The following is a 15,658-nucleotide window of genomic DNA, read 5'->3' as shown; positions in this document are numbered from 1 at the left end:
CGTACGTGTGACACCTATAATTTTAGGCAAAAGTTAATTGCGCAAATCTATGAAGGGGCTGCAGTCATGGCCGGCCATTTAAATGGTTTACAAACTAAAATAAAGTCCATAGCTCCTCATGCACTTTTTACACATTATCATGCACATGCCCTAACTTTAGTATTAAGCAAAGCGTGCAACAACATAAAAATGTTCGCGCCTTTGGCGGGCTTTTCTGTGTGTATATAGTCTTTATGACTTTAGCCTCCCCTGTTCTCCAATGCACGAGCCGTCACTGGATTTTGTTATATAAATTGACTCCATCACGAAAAATACATTTTTGACCGAATTTGCTTTTGTGTTGTTGTGAAACTATATTTTAAATTTGTCGTGTATTAATCATGAATTCAATTGATTTCGTCGAAACATAAGTACTGAATGGTTTTTTCATTCTTAACATTATAAATGAACATGCATGTTTTGAAATGGTATATTCCCCTAATATAATTTAATTTTATAGATTTACATAGATTGCTGGTCGTTCCTCTCTAATTCAGCTCAAATATACATTTAATGATTTTATTTTGTAACCGTTTCAAATGAGAGGGATTAGTTGTTGTCCAAACTGATGTTAGGTATTGAAGAGTCTAATAAATTAAAGATAAATTAATTGTTTTCAAATATTTAAATAAAATATCTTATAAAATATACCTACAGGAGGTGCATTTTTTTTGGGTTGATTAAATATAAACCTTAAGTTTTTATTTTCCTCAAATTCCATCAAATTATCATTGAAACTGAGAAAAAACGTTTTGTAATCTAAATTTGTTCTGGTTATAATTGTATAGCAATATTTATCGGAATTCAAATGTAACTCAAGAGATCTCAACCAGAGAGATATTAGTTTCAAGTCTTCTAAAATAGATTTTCAAATGAAATTGGTATTTTCAGAAAAAGATTGAAAGAACCACAAAAATTCAGTTCCGTAATTGAACTGCTGTAAATTAGGAATAAAGTCGTACCTAAAACAGGACCTTGTGGAACGACACACTTGATGGTTTTCATTTTTTTTCTGTGTATGAGTATACTGCTTTCTGTTGCTAAGATAATTTTGAAACTGAAACTGACGATTTTCAGAGTAAGATTCATTACTTTTTCCACCCTATTTCCCAGTAAAGCAGATTTTAGTTCAGAAATGGGACAAGCTACAAATGAGGGTATGTCCACCTCAATGTTTTCAACTCATCAATGAACGATAGAAGTGCACTATAGATTTTAGGTTTTCTAATAGAAAAAAGGTCTAGAAAAAATTATCTGGTAACTCAGCCGGCCACTTGCCAATTTGAAGTGAGGTACTATAGTTAAATTAAATTGGTATGTATAGTTATATTGTTATAGTATACATCTTTAAATTGAAAGGAGTTTTTTCATTGTGCCACTTTTAAGAAACATGGAAATATTAACAGTACCATTCCAAAAACGTGGAGTCTTCACTGAAACGATTGAGATTTGTTGTATTTCGCAGTCAGTTCTTTGAAACATGTGAAGCAATAACTTTCACTAAGTTTGAAAAATGTTAAGAATAGGTTGATTATTATTCTATTTCAGTTTTTCTCCCAAAAGTTGACTATGAATCATTTTTGAAACAAACACAACATGAAGAACTTTTGAAACCAACACCATAATCATGCCTCAGCTACTATATTCACCATATTTAGCCCCCTGCGACTTTCTTCTGTTCCCAAAATTGGAGAGACCCGTGAAAGGACGGTGTTTTGCGACGATTGAGGAGTTGAAAACTGAATCGTTGAGAGAGCTCAAGGACATAAAAATTGCATATCAGAACTGCTTCGAATATACCTGTATATGTACTAGTTCGCAACCCACTTCATCCAAATCAGCATGCATATACTCCGGGAAGGTCTACTGATTCTGCCCTTCACCATGTGGTTGGCAGAATCCAGAGATGATTGGACAATAAAGAATCCACCCTGGATATATTCATAGATATCGAGGGAGCGTTTGATAAAACAACCTTTCCAACAATTACCCAGCAACTACACCCCAGGAATGCACCCCTGGTAGTAGGAGAATGGATAATGAAGATGTTCTCTAGTAGAGCAATAAGTATTAATGTAGAAGACATCACAGTGAAAGGACTGGTCATGAGGGGATATCCACAGGGAGGGGTCTCATCACCCCTTATCTGGAACATAGTTTTGGATACCCTGATTAATCACCTTAACAAAAATGGATTCTACACAATTGCATATTTAGATGACATAGTTATCTTGCAGACCGGCAAATTTGTAAACACATTGTGCGATAGAGCACAGGATGGGCTCAAATTAATAGAAACATGGTGTAAGGAACACTCACTGTCGATCAATCCCAAGAAGACTGAGATGGTCCTTTTCACCAGGAAGAGAAGTTTGACAGGCTTGAAACTTCCCGAAATCTTCAAAAGCAAACTAAACATCTCTTAAGAGGTAAAATACCTTGGTACTATCCTCGACAGGAACTAACATGGAACTCTCATCTACAGAATAGAGCAAAAAAGCATATGTGGCTTATGAGCAATGTCGGAGGACTGTGGGACGCACATGGGGTGTTTCACCATGTATGGTCACCTGGATCTATACTGCAATAATAAGACCTATGTTAACGTATGGAGCCATTGCATGGGGACCGAAAGTTCTACAAGCAACGGCCATCCAAAAATTATACCAAATACAGCGACTGGCTTGTTTAAACATCACAGGAGCCATGAGAACAACACCAACCGCGGCAATGGAATTAATCACGGATCAGACCCCTCTGGATATGTACGTTAAGGAGGTTGCGTTAATGGCCATGGTACGATTGCGCACGATTGAGGCTGGGCCTGTGGCGGGAAGCGCTTACTGCGCAACCTCTACTGCAGGCAACAAGCGATGCAATTGAACCCAGGTTTGTTTTTAATAAACCCTTCAAAATACAAATCAAGCAGAACATGGACAGATGATACAGATGCAATACGGATTTATACAGACGGCTCAGGGTGTGGAGTGTACTCCAGATCACTGAGCCTAAGAATTGAGTGGGGAATGAGAAGAAATACCAGCGTGGTCCAAACAGAACTGGCTGGTATCTCAATCGCCACAAAAGAATTAACCAAGAAAGGAATTTCTGGCAAAAACCTAACAATCTTCACTAAGCAGACAAGTCCTATTAGCCTTGAACATACAACTCATAACCTCAGGGCTAGTACTAGAGTGTCACCAAGATTTAGTCAAAGCTTCGGTAGATAATAACATTATCCTGAGGTAGGTTGAAGGGCACAACCGGAGTAAAGGTAAGCGCATTGCCGACTCTTTAGCCAAGGAAGCGGCTGGACTAAGAATTTTAGGACCCAGTGGCACCTACGGCCTGATGACTTCGACAATTGCGGAACTAGTCAAATGTTACACCCATGCTCAATCCTTAAAGGGATATGACGAAACCAAAGGATGTAATCGTGCCAGGATCACCTTGGGCGACCCTGGGAAGCTGGCGCCGAAGAAATATCTGACAATGACCAGGAAAAATCTACGTCTAACAGTAGGATTTCTGACTGGCCACTGTCAACTAAGGAAACATCTCCATAATATGGGGCTAGTGGATTCACCTCTATGCAGGATGTGTGAACAGGAAGACGAGACTGTCAGGCATGTCAATAAGAGAGTGTGTGTTCGGCGAGTCTTGGCCTACACCTCCCAGTGACCTGTCCACCTTCCTGGAAAGGACAGGATGGACGATGACCTAGGAGGACAACTCCTCGAGAGGATGTACAATGGGTCACATGTGGCCTACTCTACATATATCTGTATTGTGTTTTCCCATCTATTCAGCATGATTATAAATCATGAACATCTCAAATAAATAGAATGGATGTGCTTAATAAATACAATGAGTGAAATCGGAGGGCTATACAATTCTAGTGGTTTTAGTGAGTTGCTGGCAGGAGAGCTTGGAAAAAGCTGTATTTCAATTTAAAATATATTGATAAATTGATGGATGTAGCCGTCACTACGTGGTAGGAGATCATGATGAAAAGAGAAATGAAAATTTCTATGTTTTTACCACTTTTATTTGTAACTAACGTTACTGCAGTTTCGTCCTATACGGACATATTCAAACTTATACAACTTATATAAGACTGGAAACTTTCTGTTTTTTACCAAGAAATTGCAGTAACGTTAGTTACAAATAAAAGTGATAAAAAACATAGAAGTTTTCATTTCTCTTTTCATTATAAAATATATTGATAGGCGAATGATAGCCAAGCTGAAACAGTGTTCATTATAGAAATGGATTGGGTTTCTTTGTATATTATTTTTCAAGGCAGTTTTGAATTTTCTTATACCATTTATATTATTCAGGTTTTCAGGGAGAAGATTGAAAAACTTTGGGCCATAATAAAGAAGACTTCTTGCTGAAAAGTGGAATTTGTAATGTTGTGACTATACTTGACCTTGTTACATCATTTTCTAGTTTTTTCAATATTAAGATGTTTAAATAGACCCAGATGATGTTTCTGTAAAAATATAACGTATTTATATTCTTTATCGGGTTATTGTTGTAGAGTAACGTGGATAAAAATCGTTTTTCTTTTTTGTAAATAATTTTCATAAATATTTTTTGAAAAAGTTGAAAAATCACTTTATTTCTTGAGCAGTCGTGGTATGGGTTTTTCGTACGACTACTTAGTTTAGAAACATTTTATTTCTTTATAGATTTTCATTTTGTATTATAAATTTTTGTTAGAAAATTAACTTTTCATAACTGCATTTATCAAGCGGTCGTCCAAAATATCCATCTACATGGGTCTTTATGTTAATTCTTTCATTTTGATTTTCACTTATATTTTTCGTATCTTCTCATAGCATATTATTGAAATGCTCCCTTCTCTCGAAACTAAAGTTTATTGCCGAAAAACAGATGAGTATTTAGAACGACGCCACTTGGGATGTTTCGAGTAGGTACTCATTGTTAACACTTTTATGGATTAAGACAAGGAATTCGGACCCAAGTGGTTGACCTCTCTTGACTATATTTATGACCCCGGCCATTGTGAGGGATGATTTTTCCCAAGTTACTTCGAACACATTTTTTAGCCGAGGTAATTCATTCTGTTCTGGGATTTCGGCCGGGAACTATTTCTTATTCTCGGGTTTCAGCCGAGAACTAAATCCGCTCTAGAGTCTCCTTGCTGATCGAGAGAAGACTTAGCGTTTTTTCCTCGAGGTTACCCTGTAATTTTCTTTTACGTGTTTTGTTTGTCGTTGTCCTTTTTTGTTAATAAATTTGAAAAAGGAGTAAACTAATGAAAAATACAACTGAATATTAAAGTCGTGAGATATGGACTTACATGTAGTTGTGGCACTAGAACCTTCTAGCAAAAGCTCTCTAGTTCTAGCTTCCTGCAGTTGCTTACGCAGAGATTCAATTTCCTCTTTAGCTCTAATTAATTTTTCTTCCGCTTCGAAGTGTTTGTTGGCATCCGACTCATAGCTATCGATTTTGTCACGTTCTTTAGATAGTTGTTCTTCTAATTCCTTTATTTTTGCCACATAGTTCTCATTTGAAAGCTGGAAAACAAGAAAACAAATTATTTCGCATTTCAAAACCAGCAGCACAGAAAAACAAAAATCTAAAGCAATAAAGCATACAAAACACAAACGAAATCATTTTATAAAAACTTACACTTTGGGCTAACATTTTTTTCTGAAATTAAAAACGATGGTTGAAACTTAAGAGTATGACATTTTCCCTGAGACCTTATACTGACCTCTATGTCCTCCTTGGATATCGATGATTCTTCTATTCTGAACTGAAGATCTTCATTTTTTCTTTTCTCTTCTTCTAACTGAGATACCAGGTCACGTCTGTCTTCCTTCAATTTGTTGAATAGATTCATGTGTTCCTTCAATTTGGTTTCGCATTCTGAACGATACTGAAAAAAATGTAATTCATGTAACGCTTCATTGTGAGATTTTCACTCGACAGTTTTGCTTTCTCAAGCGTTTTCATATGAAAACTGTCCAGTTATGGATTTTCATCAAGTATCGGCCAATTCCATCAAATATGTTAAATTTGTAGATAAACTATGAATGGTCGAACCCGTTTTTCGATGAAAATACTAACACTATTCATGATAATAACACCTGCTTTTCATTTGTTCGGACTTCCATTGTCTGATATGATATAAATTGATTTTAAATCCCTGAAAGAACCAGTGTTCCTCCTTGGGGATGATTTCAGCTTGAGCCCACTTGATGTTATGTTGATGAGTCCAAACATGCTCTGCTATTCCTGATTTGCTGTGTGTGTTTCTTGTGCTCGGCAATGCGAACTTTCAATGGCCTCTTAGTTTCACCGATGTATGATTCTCCTCACTCGCAGGGTATCCGGCAAATGCAATTCTTAGAATCGCAGTCCGCGTTTGGTGGCCTGGTTTTCGTGAGGCTGCTACGGATATTGTTACCGGATATGAAACAGGACCCAATCCTTCTTTTCCTTTCCGATAATCCTCTCATGTAGGGAAGTACAAGTACTGGTTGTGGCGGCTTCTCTTCCTCTTGGATCTCTTGCTGTCTTCTAGCTGAAGCCTGTTCCAGCATCACTTTGGAGTAACCATTCCGTTGAAGGTCATTTTTGATGATGTCTAGTTCTTTTTCGAGGCCTTCCTTTATATTAAAGAGCCCGAGAGCATGGTCTAGTAGAGTTTTGATGATTCCTCTCTTAGTCGATTGATGGTGGTTGGATTCCTGGTTCAGATACTGTCCCGTGTGAGTGGGTTTTTGATACACAGATGTTTTCCATTTATGTTGGTCCTCTCCACCAATATGTCTAAGAATGGCAATTCGTTGTGAACTTCCTTCTCCATTGTGAAAGTGATGGAAGGACACGATCTCAACCAGACTTGGGGCTTTTTATGGGCTTCTTCAATAGCCAGAATTTCAAACCACTCCATAAATATGTTGGCTATAATCGATTAAAATGGCGATCCCATTGGCAGTCCCTCATCTCGCGTAAAGAATTCGTCCTTCAGTTGGAAGTAGTAGTTTCGTACACATCATCCCAGTAATTCCATGATTACTTGTATCGGTAAGTTTGTTCTATCTTTCAGGTCCCCATCTTCGGATAGCTTCTTCGACAGGAACGTTGGTGTAGAGGCTTTCCACGTCGAAACTGTTCAGTTGATCCTGCTCTTTGATTTCGATTTCCCCTAGTAGCTCAACAAAATGCCTTGAAATTTTTGTTGGCTGTTGCTTGTATGTTATTTGATTGTAATTTCAGTTTTTAGCTTAATAAAATTGTTATTTTTTCAGCTAATCTTTTTATTTTTTTACAGATTCTTTCAGGGATTTCAAATCAATTTTTATTAGACAATGGAAGTTCGAACTAATGAAATGCACCACGAAACATTGTCATCCACCTTCAAAAAACATAATAACACCTGGGCTGGAAAGTCCCAGGAAAATGCGTTTTTTTTGTTCAAAATTGGCTTTATTCATCAACGTAATCTCCATCAAGAGCCACACAATCATTCCCATCGCCGCTCTAACATTTCAAAACCACTTTTGTGTTAAATTATCATACCATACCATATTATCATACTATTGTATAGTATGAACCAACATTTTCTCGACCTTTTGTGAAAAACTTGTAAGAATTGTAAAAAAAAAATTTTGACTCAGAGTACAATCACCGTATGCCACTGTCAAGTGTTTTTGAGCACTTAATTCCTATTTTTTTTGTCCACGTAAATCTCCTAATGGGGTGAGTGGTAAGTCCTGTCAATTACGTTTCATCAATCAATATTTTCTATATTCTCAGATATATCAGCCTACTTACAGATTTCTTTTTGTGTAACAACAAAACAATACCTATATTCACATTGAAAGTGGGAAATATGTACAGGTTATGCTACTGAAATCATTCACGTTTTCACCAGGAACTTACCTTTTCGTGCTCTTGTCTGAGAGTATTATATTTCTGCTCGGCTTCGTCTGCTAGGCTCAAAGCTTTGGTAATTTCTGCTCTCTCAAGATCCCGCTCTTTCAGAAGCTGTTCAATGTGCTGTTGTTTCTCCTTTAAGACGTCCTGTTGAAAAGTGCAAACAGACATGAAGAAACTAATTCAGGTAAATAGGAGAAATAGCAAAACCACCATGTTCTATACTGCAGTAACTGAAGAAAGCGCAAAAACAAACTTCTCCACAGTTGAGTGTGTCCTCCTTTGTTAATGAATAGATTCACCTTTCAGAAGAAATTCGGAACTGTGAGATTTTTTGCGATGATTACGCTAAACGTCAAGTGAACTACCTTATAACAGTTTTTGAATAATGATAATAATAATAATATGCTTTATTGTGCCAAAGAACCAAAGGTCTTATTGCCAAAGCTGAAAATTTTTTCCGTCACTATGCAACTATTTATACATATGGTTGACTGGAAAATGTTAGCTTGACTGGCCAAGTTAAGAAAACAGGAACAATTTTTTAGAGCAATCATGTTGATCAAAATTATCGATTTCACACAATAAAAGTATTTTGTTGAAATTTAACCTCTCCTACATGTTTTTTGACTATTATACAAGTGTTTTTCATAATCGATCTGTAATGTTTTAAAACTCTGAATGTTTTTGTGGCTTAGATCATTCAAACTCATTTTTCAGTTTCATGAAGGAGAGTCTAATAAAGTCTCGAAATCTCGAAGAGAAAAAACATTCTCATTTTTCTTGTCTCTGACTGCACCTGCTCCAAAAAATTGTACTTGCTGTAGTATACATATATACACATATATGCCCAAAAACATATGTACGAGGTCTGTTGAAAAAGTAAGGCGAATTTTCACTTTTCCCAAAAAACATTTATTTATTCATCTATTTGTATTTTGTCCCCTTCAAAATAACCCCCCTAAGATATAACACTTGTGCCAGTGTTTTCTCCAATCCTCGAAGCAGTTCTAATAAGCACTTCTTAGTATTTTCTTGAGCTGTCTCTGCGATTCAGTTTTCATCCACTCATCGTCGCAAGATGCCACCTTTTCATGGGTATATTCAATGTTGAGATCAGAAAACAGTCTTAGAGGACCAAATCTGGTGAATACGGTGGCTGGGGCATGATTACGGCGTTTTGTCCAAAAATTACGAACACGCAATGACGGGTGAGCAGGTGCATTATTGTGATGCAAAAGCCATGAACTGTTTTTCCATAATCCCGGACGTTTTCTTCGTACTGCTTCTCTCAAGCGGCACATTAGGTTAGTTAGGCCTAGGCCCAAAGTGAGCGGGTCTATTTGACCCTCCACCGCAACTCGCAAAGGTTTATTGTGGATCACACCTATTCATACTCGGCCAAATAAACCCAGATTCTTAACGAAGCCGATTAGTTTGTACGGTGAGTGGTCTTTCAGGTCAGATGGTAAGAGTCCGGCTCTGCCAAACTTTGAAAACCTAATTCGATCCCCAGCGGGACTGGCACATCATTTTCCAAACAGAGGCAACACAGACTGTCTTCCGACAGTCCGAGTCTATGCATATGATGATTCAAATGACAGTGACCGGTAAGAAGGCCGTAGTTCATACTGAATATTATAGTCCAACAACTGTTTGGTATCAAGATTCCAAGGGTGAATAAACGCCTTGGAGTGAGCCATTTCTGGAAGATTCTGCCAGAAGTACATAAATCTTCTTGCCATCCAGATGTTCAATCTTTATTTGGCAAAGCCTTAAGCGATGCCAATGACAGGTTCTGGTCCTATGAAGCTGCTTCCGCACCCTCCTTTGCAAGGGAGTCAGACAAGTTTCAGACAAGTATGGCCAGGAATCCAGACCAGAGACATCGGTTAAGTCATCGGAAAGTCGTTTTTGGCAATTTGCTACCAATTTAGACACATTGCTCGGTAGGAGCCAAGAGCTTCCAACGCCGCATGACTGTCCGAGAATATTTTCATTGACTTGTGTATGACGTTGGATTCTTTCAATCTCTCCGCACACAATTCAGTACCGTTAATTTCCGCTTGAAATATAGTCGCATAGGTTCCTAGGCAGGTTGATATCTCTGTCCTGGGTTTGGGACTGAAAACGCCTGTACCAGAACCGGAAGGTGTTTTTGATCCATCTGTGAACCAACAAATATCTGCGCCTAATATTTCCTTCTTCCGGAGGATCCAGTCTTCTCCACTCGGGAACAGTACTTCATGAGGCAGTTCGTAGTTGACAGTTGGAGGCATAAAGTCAGAGGTCATTTCCAGAATGCTGTGATTTCCAGAGTCAACCAACAATCTGTTGCACTCTGCATTAAGTTGATGTGTGCAATTGGCAATGTGCACAAGTCTATATACAGTCAATCAGCGTATTTCTTCAACAGAATATACCTCATTCGGAAAAAATTGAATGGCATAAGCCAACTGATATGCCGACGTCCTCAGCATCTTCTCCGATAGTGATTCGACGATTTTCCATAACAATTTTCTTCACTTTCTCAACACTTCCATCGATTATGGCTGAGGCGTCCAGGGCGAACGTCGTCATTCACATCTTCTCGACCTTTTGTGTGAAAATCTTGTACTTGTACTAACTTTGATTCAGTTTTTTCGATAGTAGAAAATCGCCGAACACGCGAAACACTTTTAATTTTTATGCCTCTCACCAACAAAATAAACATGTTAAACAGCTGAAAGTGTGAACATATGTTCCAGACGAGTGTACCAACATGAAAAAATCGCTAATCGACTGTATGTAGCCCGCGAAATTTGAACATTCAATTAATTTTTTGAACAAACCTCGTATATATACATTTAGGGTGTGAATTACATCAAAATAGCCTGAATAACACATACATTAAACACAAGTTTGTCCAAACATATACAATACATACGAATATGAAGAGAGACGATACACATAAAAGAAATAATACCAAAAAAGTTTTAAATATTGAAAATGCAGTATAACATACTTTATAATATATTGAAAACAATCTACTAGTGTCGAAAATAAATTGGAAAAAACTGTCCATGATCGTGTGAAAATACATAATCGTGGTATTCAGCAATATTATAAACAACACAAATTTTCTACACTCTTACATTATTAAGTCACACTTTTTTGTCTTAATAAATGCTAACAGAAGATTCAAGAACACTAGAAGGAAAGTATTGAGTTTATATCTTCAAAAAGAAGATTCACAAAGCTTGGGTCTACAGTAAACATGCATGTTATGTAGTTTTTCTAATATAACATGTATGTTATATTAGAAAATGTCGCATGTTTGAAAACATACTATTGATGTTATAAGCTTAAGCTGATTCATCTGTCTAATATAAAAGATATATGGAAGCGGATACTGTAATAATAGTAATAAGCAATCTTATTTTGTGCGTTCACATTTTTATTTCTAGATCACTCTTGCTTGCTTCTTAGCACAGCTTCAATCATTTTTCTTTCAACTCTGTTGATTTTTTCTGATTAATGCTGCGTCATCTCCATGAGCTGGGATCTCGGATATGGATTGGGTGATTGTCCTTTGATATTTCTAATTATTCAGAGGTGCCATTGCTAGTTATTAACGTCGCAATTGATACATTTAATGACATTTTCGTAAACCTAGCAAGTTTTTCTGGTTTTCATATCTGGTATTGAACCTTCTATTGACACTATCGAATGTTTACTTAAAATCTTGATAAACTTGAAAGAATGTCATAATTTACCTAATTGTCCTATATTGTCGCTATAAATGTACACATTTATTCAACAATTTGCTTGTGGAAGTTGTGGATATATATTTTTTTTTTATGAAAATCCATTTGTTTTTTATTACTGGTGTGACTTGTATATACTTTTTAAACAGAAGGTTCGGTAATCAAATACTACTTCACGAGATAAAGGAATTTTAATGAAAAATCAGTATATTTGGTATGAGAACCAGAGATATATGACACCTTGATAAAGATGAAAAAAAATACATGTTTGACTCATCATCCTAAGTGCTGTCATGGTCCAGCTCTGTGTTGAAGATATTCCGCATTGAAGTGAGCTGCAATGTTTCAATACACTCTTTAATCAAGAATAATTCACATGAAATGAATATTTCGAAATATTAATCTCTCCCAACTACCTACACAGTAAGGTGTGGTAAACGTCTGTCGGAAAAACCACTACTTCCCCGGCTAATATCACGCGGGATATTGAATTATATCCGACAGATCCCGTGGGTTGGGCTACCTATCGGGCGCGTCCCTGGGTGGCGGATAGGGAAACGGCCAGGGGACTGTAGGGCCTGTCCGGGAAGCCAATGTGGCCTTACGGACGGGGTCGCCGGACTCCTGGTCAGTGGCAGAAATAAGTAAGGTGAGGGGAACTAAAACTCCCCAAGAGCCTTTGCTAAATATGCCACCGCAGGTTGATATGCGGTTACGAACGATCACCTTGAGGAATTGGGCGAAACCTCATTGTAATCATCCTACCTCTGGTAATGCGAGGCTCTGCCAGAGGTGACCAACTCTTCCCTTGCTACTCGTGGGAACACACATGAATGAAACAACACAAACCAATCCCGAGGCTGGACAGAAGAGCTCACCTCTATCTAAGGCAGTGGCTGGGGATGAACAGAAATGTCCACTCCAATCTACCGCTTGGATGAACAAAAAACCGAAGTACTAACTTTTGAACCAAGAAACTCAAACCAAGCTGATAAAACTGCAGTTAAATTTTTAGGGGTTTATATTGACACACATTTATCGTGGGTAGAACATATAAATAACATATGTACCAGGCTGAGTACGTCAACATACGCAATTAAAAGATATGTGAACCAGAACGCAGCCCTCACTACATATCATTTTCTTTTTCACTCAGTTCTAAGATCCATATCTTAGAATAATAATATCCTGGGGCAGTGCATCAAAGTGTCATCTGGAAAAAGTGTTTATCCTGCAGAAATTCGCTGTAAGAGGTATAACTTCTGCCAGATGGGATGAAACGTGCCGTCCAATATTTGAAAATCTCAAAATAATGACACTGTATTCAGTCATTGTTTATGAAAACCTACTACATATTCGACTAAATATAAATAATTATACCGATGGTACAGACATACACCATCATGATACAAGAAATAAATCAGACCTGGTCATGCAAGCAAATAGACTGAAAAGGACTGACAATATTGGCCTTAAGCTATACAATAATCTGCCACTAGACTTTCGCAATTTGTCATTCAATAGATTTAAGTACTTTCTGAAGTTTTTCTTAACTGAAAATCATCTGTATGATATCAATGAATTTCATGGAAGTGTCCAATTGAAGAGAGATGCCTTCAATGTGGACACCTAAATAATAGGTATGTTCCCAGTTGACTAACATGTATGTGTATTGTAATTTAAATCAAATGTTTGCACTGAACTTCTTAACTATCTTGATATACTTGATGATCTCGATATAATTTTTTCAACCTTATGATTATCGTCTAATTCTCAAATTCCATCATGTAATGTAATTTGTTTTAATGAGTATGTTGATTTGTTTCGATGAGTATGTCTTCGTATTTTTCTTTCTCAATTCATGTCCACTATTGACTGTGGAATCTTAAGATGTATATAGCCTGATTTTAATTGCGCTATTTGTTTTGACATGTCTATAAACCTTGTGTTTCTCAAGACGAATGAAGATATTATTATTATTATTAACACCAAGGGAACTTCCTGCAGCGGGCGCCAAGAGATCCGCCTTGAATAAAGGCAAGGAACCGGCTGCCCCTGCAGGAAAGCTTCCTCACTTGAGCACCTCCACGGAGGGAACCCCAAGAAAGTTGAAGAAGCCGCGCGACGACAGTAATATCGCTGCACCTTTCATACCTTCGCGGAGGCCACCGTGAGACACTTCAAGGTTGCCAAAGAGAGTGTGTGTTCGGCGAGTCTTGGCCTACACCTGCCGATATAAAGGATATGTCTCCTAGTGACCTGTTCACTTTCCTGGAAAGGACAGTATGGACGACGACCTAGGAGGACAACTTCTCGGAAGGATGTACAATGGGTCACATGTGGCATAAGTGCTGTGGGTCTACACTCATCCTCCCTACTCTACAAATACCAGATCCGACAGAAAATTATGCAAGATTCCTCACAGAGGCTAGTCTCGCAGATGTTTCTCTTCCATCCCCCAGCAGGACCATGCTGAAATTATTCAAGTAGATCACCTGCAGACCGCGAATTCGAGGTATTACCTCTAGTCAGTACAGAAAAGATTCTACCCAGACAGTAGAGTGTCTGGGGCACGATTAGTTTCAACACGGCTCCGCTACATATATGACATGTTCGTCTGAGAGAAAGATTGTTAACTAGTAACAACTCCATCTCGTGAACAAAGCTCCAAGCGGGGAACAAACATCCCAAAACTCAACAGAAATCAAAAGTAAAAATGATCGAGGAGAGATAAAATCGAAATATTGATTCCCAACTACCTACACAGTGAAGTGTGGTAAACATCTGCTGGAAAACAAATTTCCAATTATTAGAAAGTTCTACATTCTGATACGACACCTGGTGGAAATAATGGAACTACTGGTACAGTCTCAGACTAGTAAAACATGCAAATGAATAGCTCCGCCCATTTCCTTTGTTGATTGTGTATTTACCGCCTCATTAACCTCCAGCAGGGTTATTCTGTCAGAAGTCATAAAAAAGTTATAGCTTTAACCGGCAGAGCTACAACAGTATAATAGGTTCAATGTCTGACATTTTCCCTATAACTGCGGTAGAATTCATCAAAGGCAATAATGCAACGGACTGTAGGGGAAATTAGATCACTTGGCAACCTGGATGGCAAGAAGATTTATGGACTTCTGGCAGAATCTTCCAGGATTAGCTCACTTCAAGGCGTTTATTCACCCTTCGAAGTTTGATACCAAACAGTTGTTGGACTACAGTAGAGATGAACTACGATGTCTAACAGGCCTTCTTATAGGTCATTGTCATTTGAATCATCATATGCAGAGAATCTGACTGTCAGAAGACAGTGTGTGTCGCGTCTGTTTGGAAAATGATGAAACAGCAGAGCACATACTTTGTGCCTGTCCCGCTTGGGCCCGAATCAGGTGTTTGGAGTTCGGCAGAGCCGTACTTTTAGCACCTGACCTGAAAGACCACTCGCCATACAAACTAATCGGCTTCGTTAAAAAAACAGGGTTTATTTGGTCGAGTGAGAATAGGTGTGAGCCACAATAAACCCTTGCGGGTTGCGGTGGAGGATCGAATAGACCCACTCACTTTGGACCTAACCTAACTTAACCTACATAGTATTCAGCTACATTTCCTAAAAAAACTGTATCAAAAGTTGTTGCAAATATCGAGAATACTTCAATTTTTTTTCATTTCAACACATTTACGCTAAATATTTTGCTTCCTCAATATACTGAAAACAGGATATTGAAAACAGTTGTGTTACAATACTAGCAGTGAAATTTGCAAGATTTTTTTGAAAATGAAATAATCATATCAAAAGGCTAAAAACTTTTTGGATAGACATTTTAGTTTGAAATTACCGTTTTGTTCCAGGTAGTATCTAATACGGTTAGGAAAAATATACAGGGTGAATCAACAAGACTCCCTCGGTCCATTACCATCAGAGGAAACAATTTTACGAAATGCTCAATTTT

The 15,658-nt window shown here is 37.8% G+C and overlaps 1 protein-coding gene across 13 annotated transcripts in view; it reads right to left on the bottom strand.

Annotated features, from left to right (window-relative positions):
- CLIP-190 (Cytoplasmic linker protein 190) overlaps window positions 1–15,658 on the bottom strand; it is a 140,766-nt gene that overhangs the window by 16,300 nt on the left and 108,808 nt on the right. For 12 of the 13 annotated variants that reach the window (XM_074180302.1, XM_074180307.1, XM_074180308.1 and 9 more), the window contains 4 exons: window positions 7,966–8,106; window positions 5,789–5,953; window positions 5,704–5,724; window positions 5,369–5,588 (listed from right to left, as the gene is read on the bottom strand). In XM_074180302.1, coding sequence (XP_074036403.1) covers window positions 5,369–5,588; window positions 5,704–5,724; window positions 5,789–5,953; window positions 7,966–8,106 — 547 coding nt within the window. The remainder of the gene's footprint in view (window positions 1–5,368; window positions 5,589–5,703; window positions 5,725–5,788; window positions 5,954–7,965; window positions 8,107–15,658) is intronic. The other variant, XM_074180306.1, reaches the window with a different exon arrangement.

The sequence above is a fragment of the Leptinotarsa decemlineata genome, unplaced genomic scaffold (assembly GCF_025532065.1).
Source record: "Leptinotarsa decemlineata unplaced genomic scaffold, Ldec_3_MD MMD2_tig00026294_RagTag_RagTag, whole genome shotgun sequence".
Lineage (NCBI taxonomy): Eukaryota > Metazoa > Arthropoda > Insecta > Coleoptera > Chrysomelidae > Leptinotarsa > Leptinotarsa decemlineata.
The sequence above is the reverse complement of the archived record's forward strand: the minus strand, read 5'-3'. Positions and strand labels throughout refer to the sequence as shown.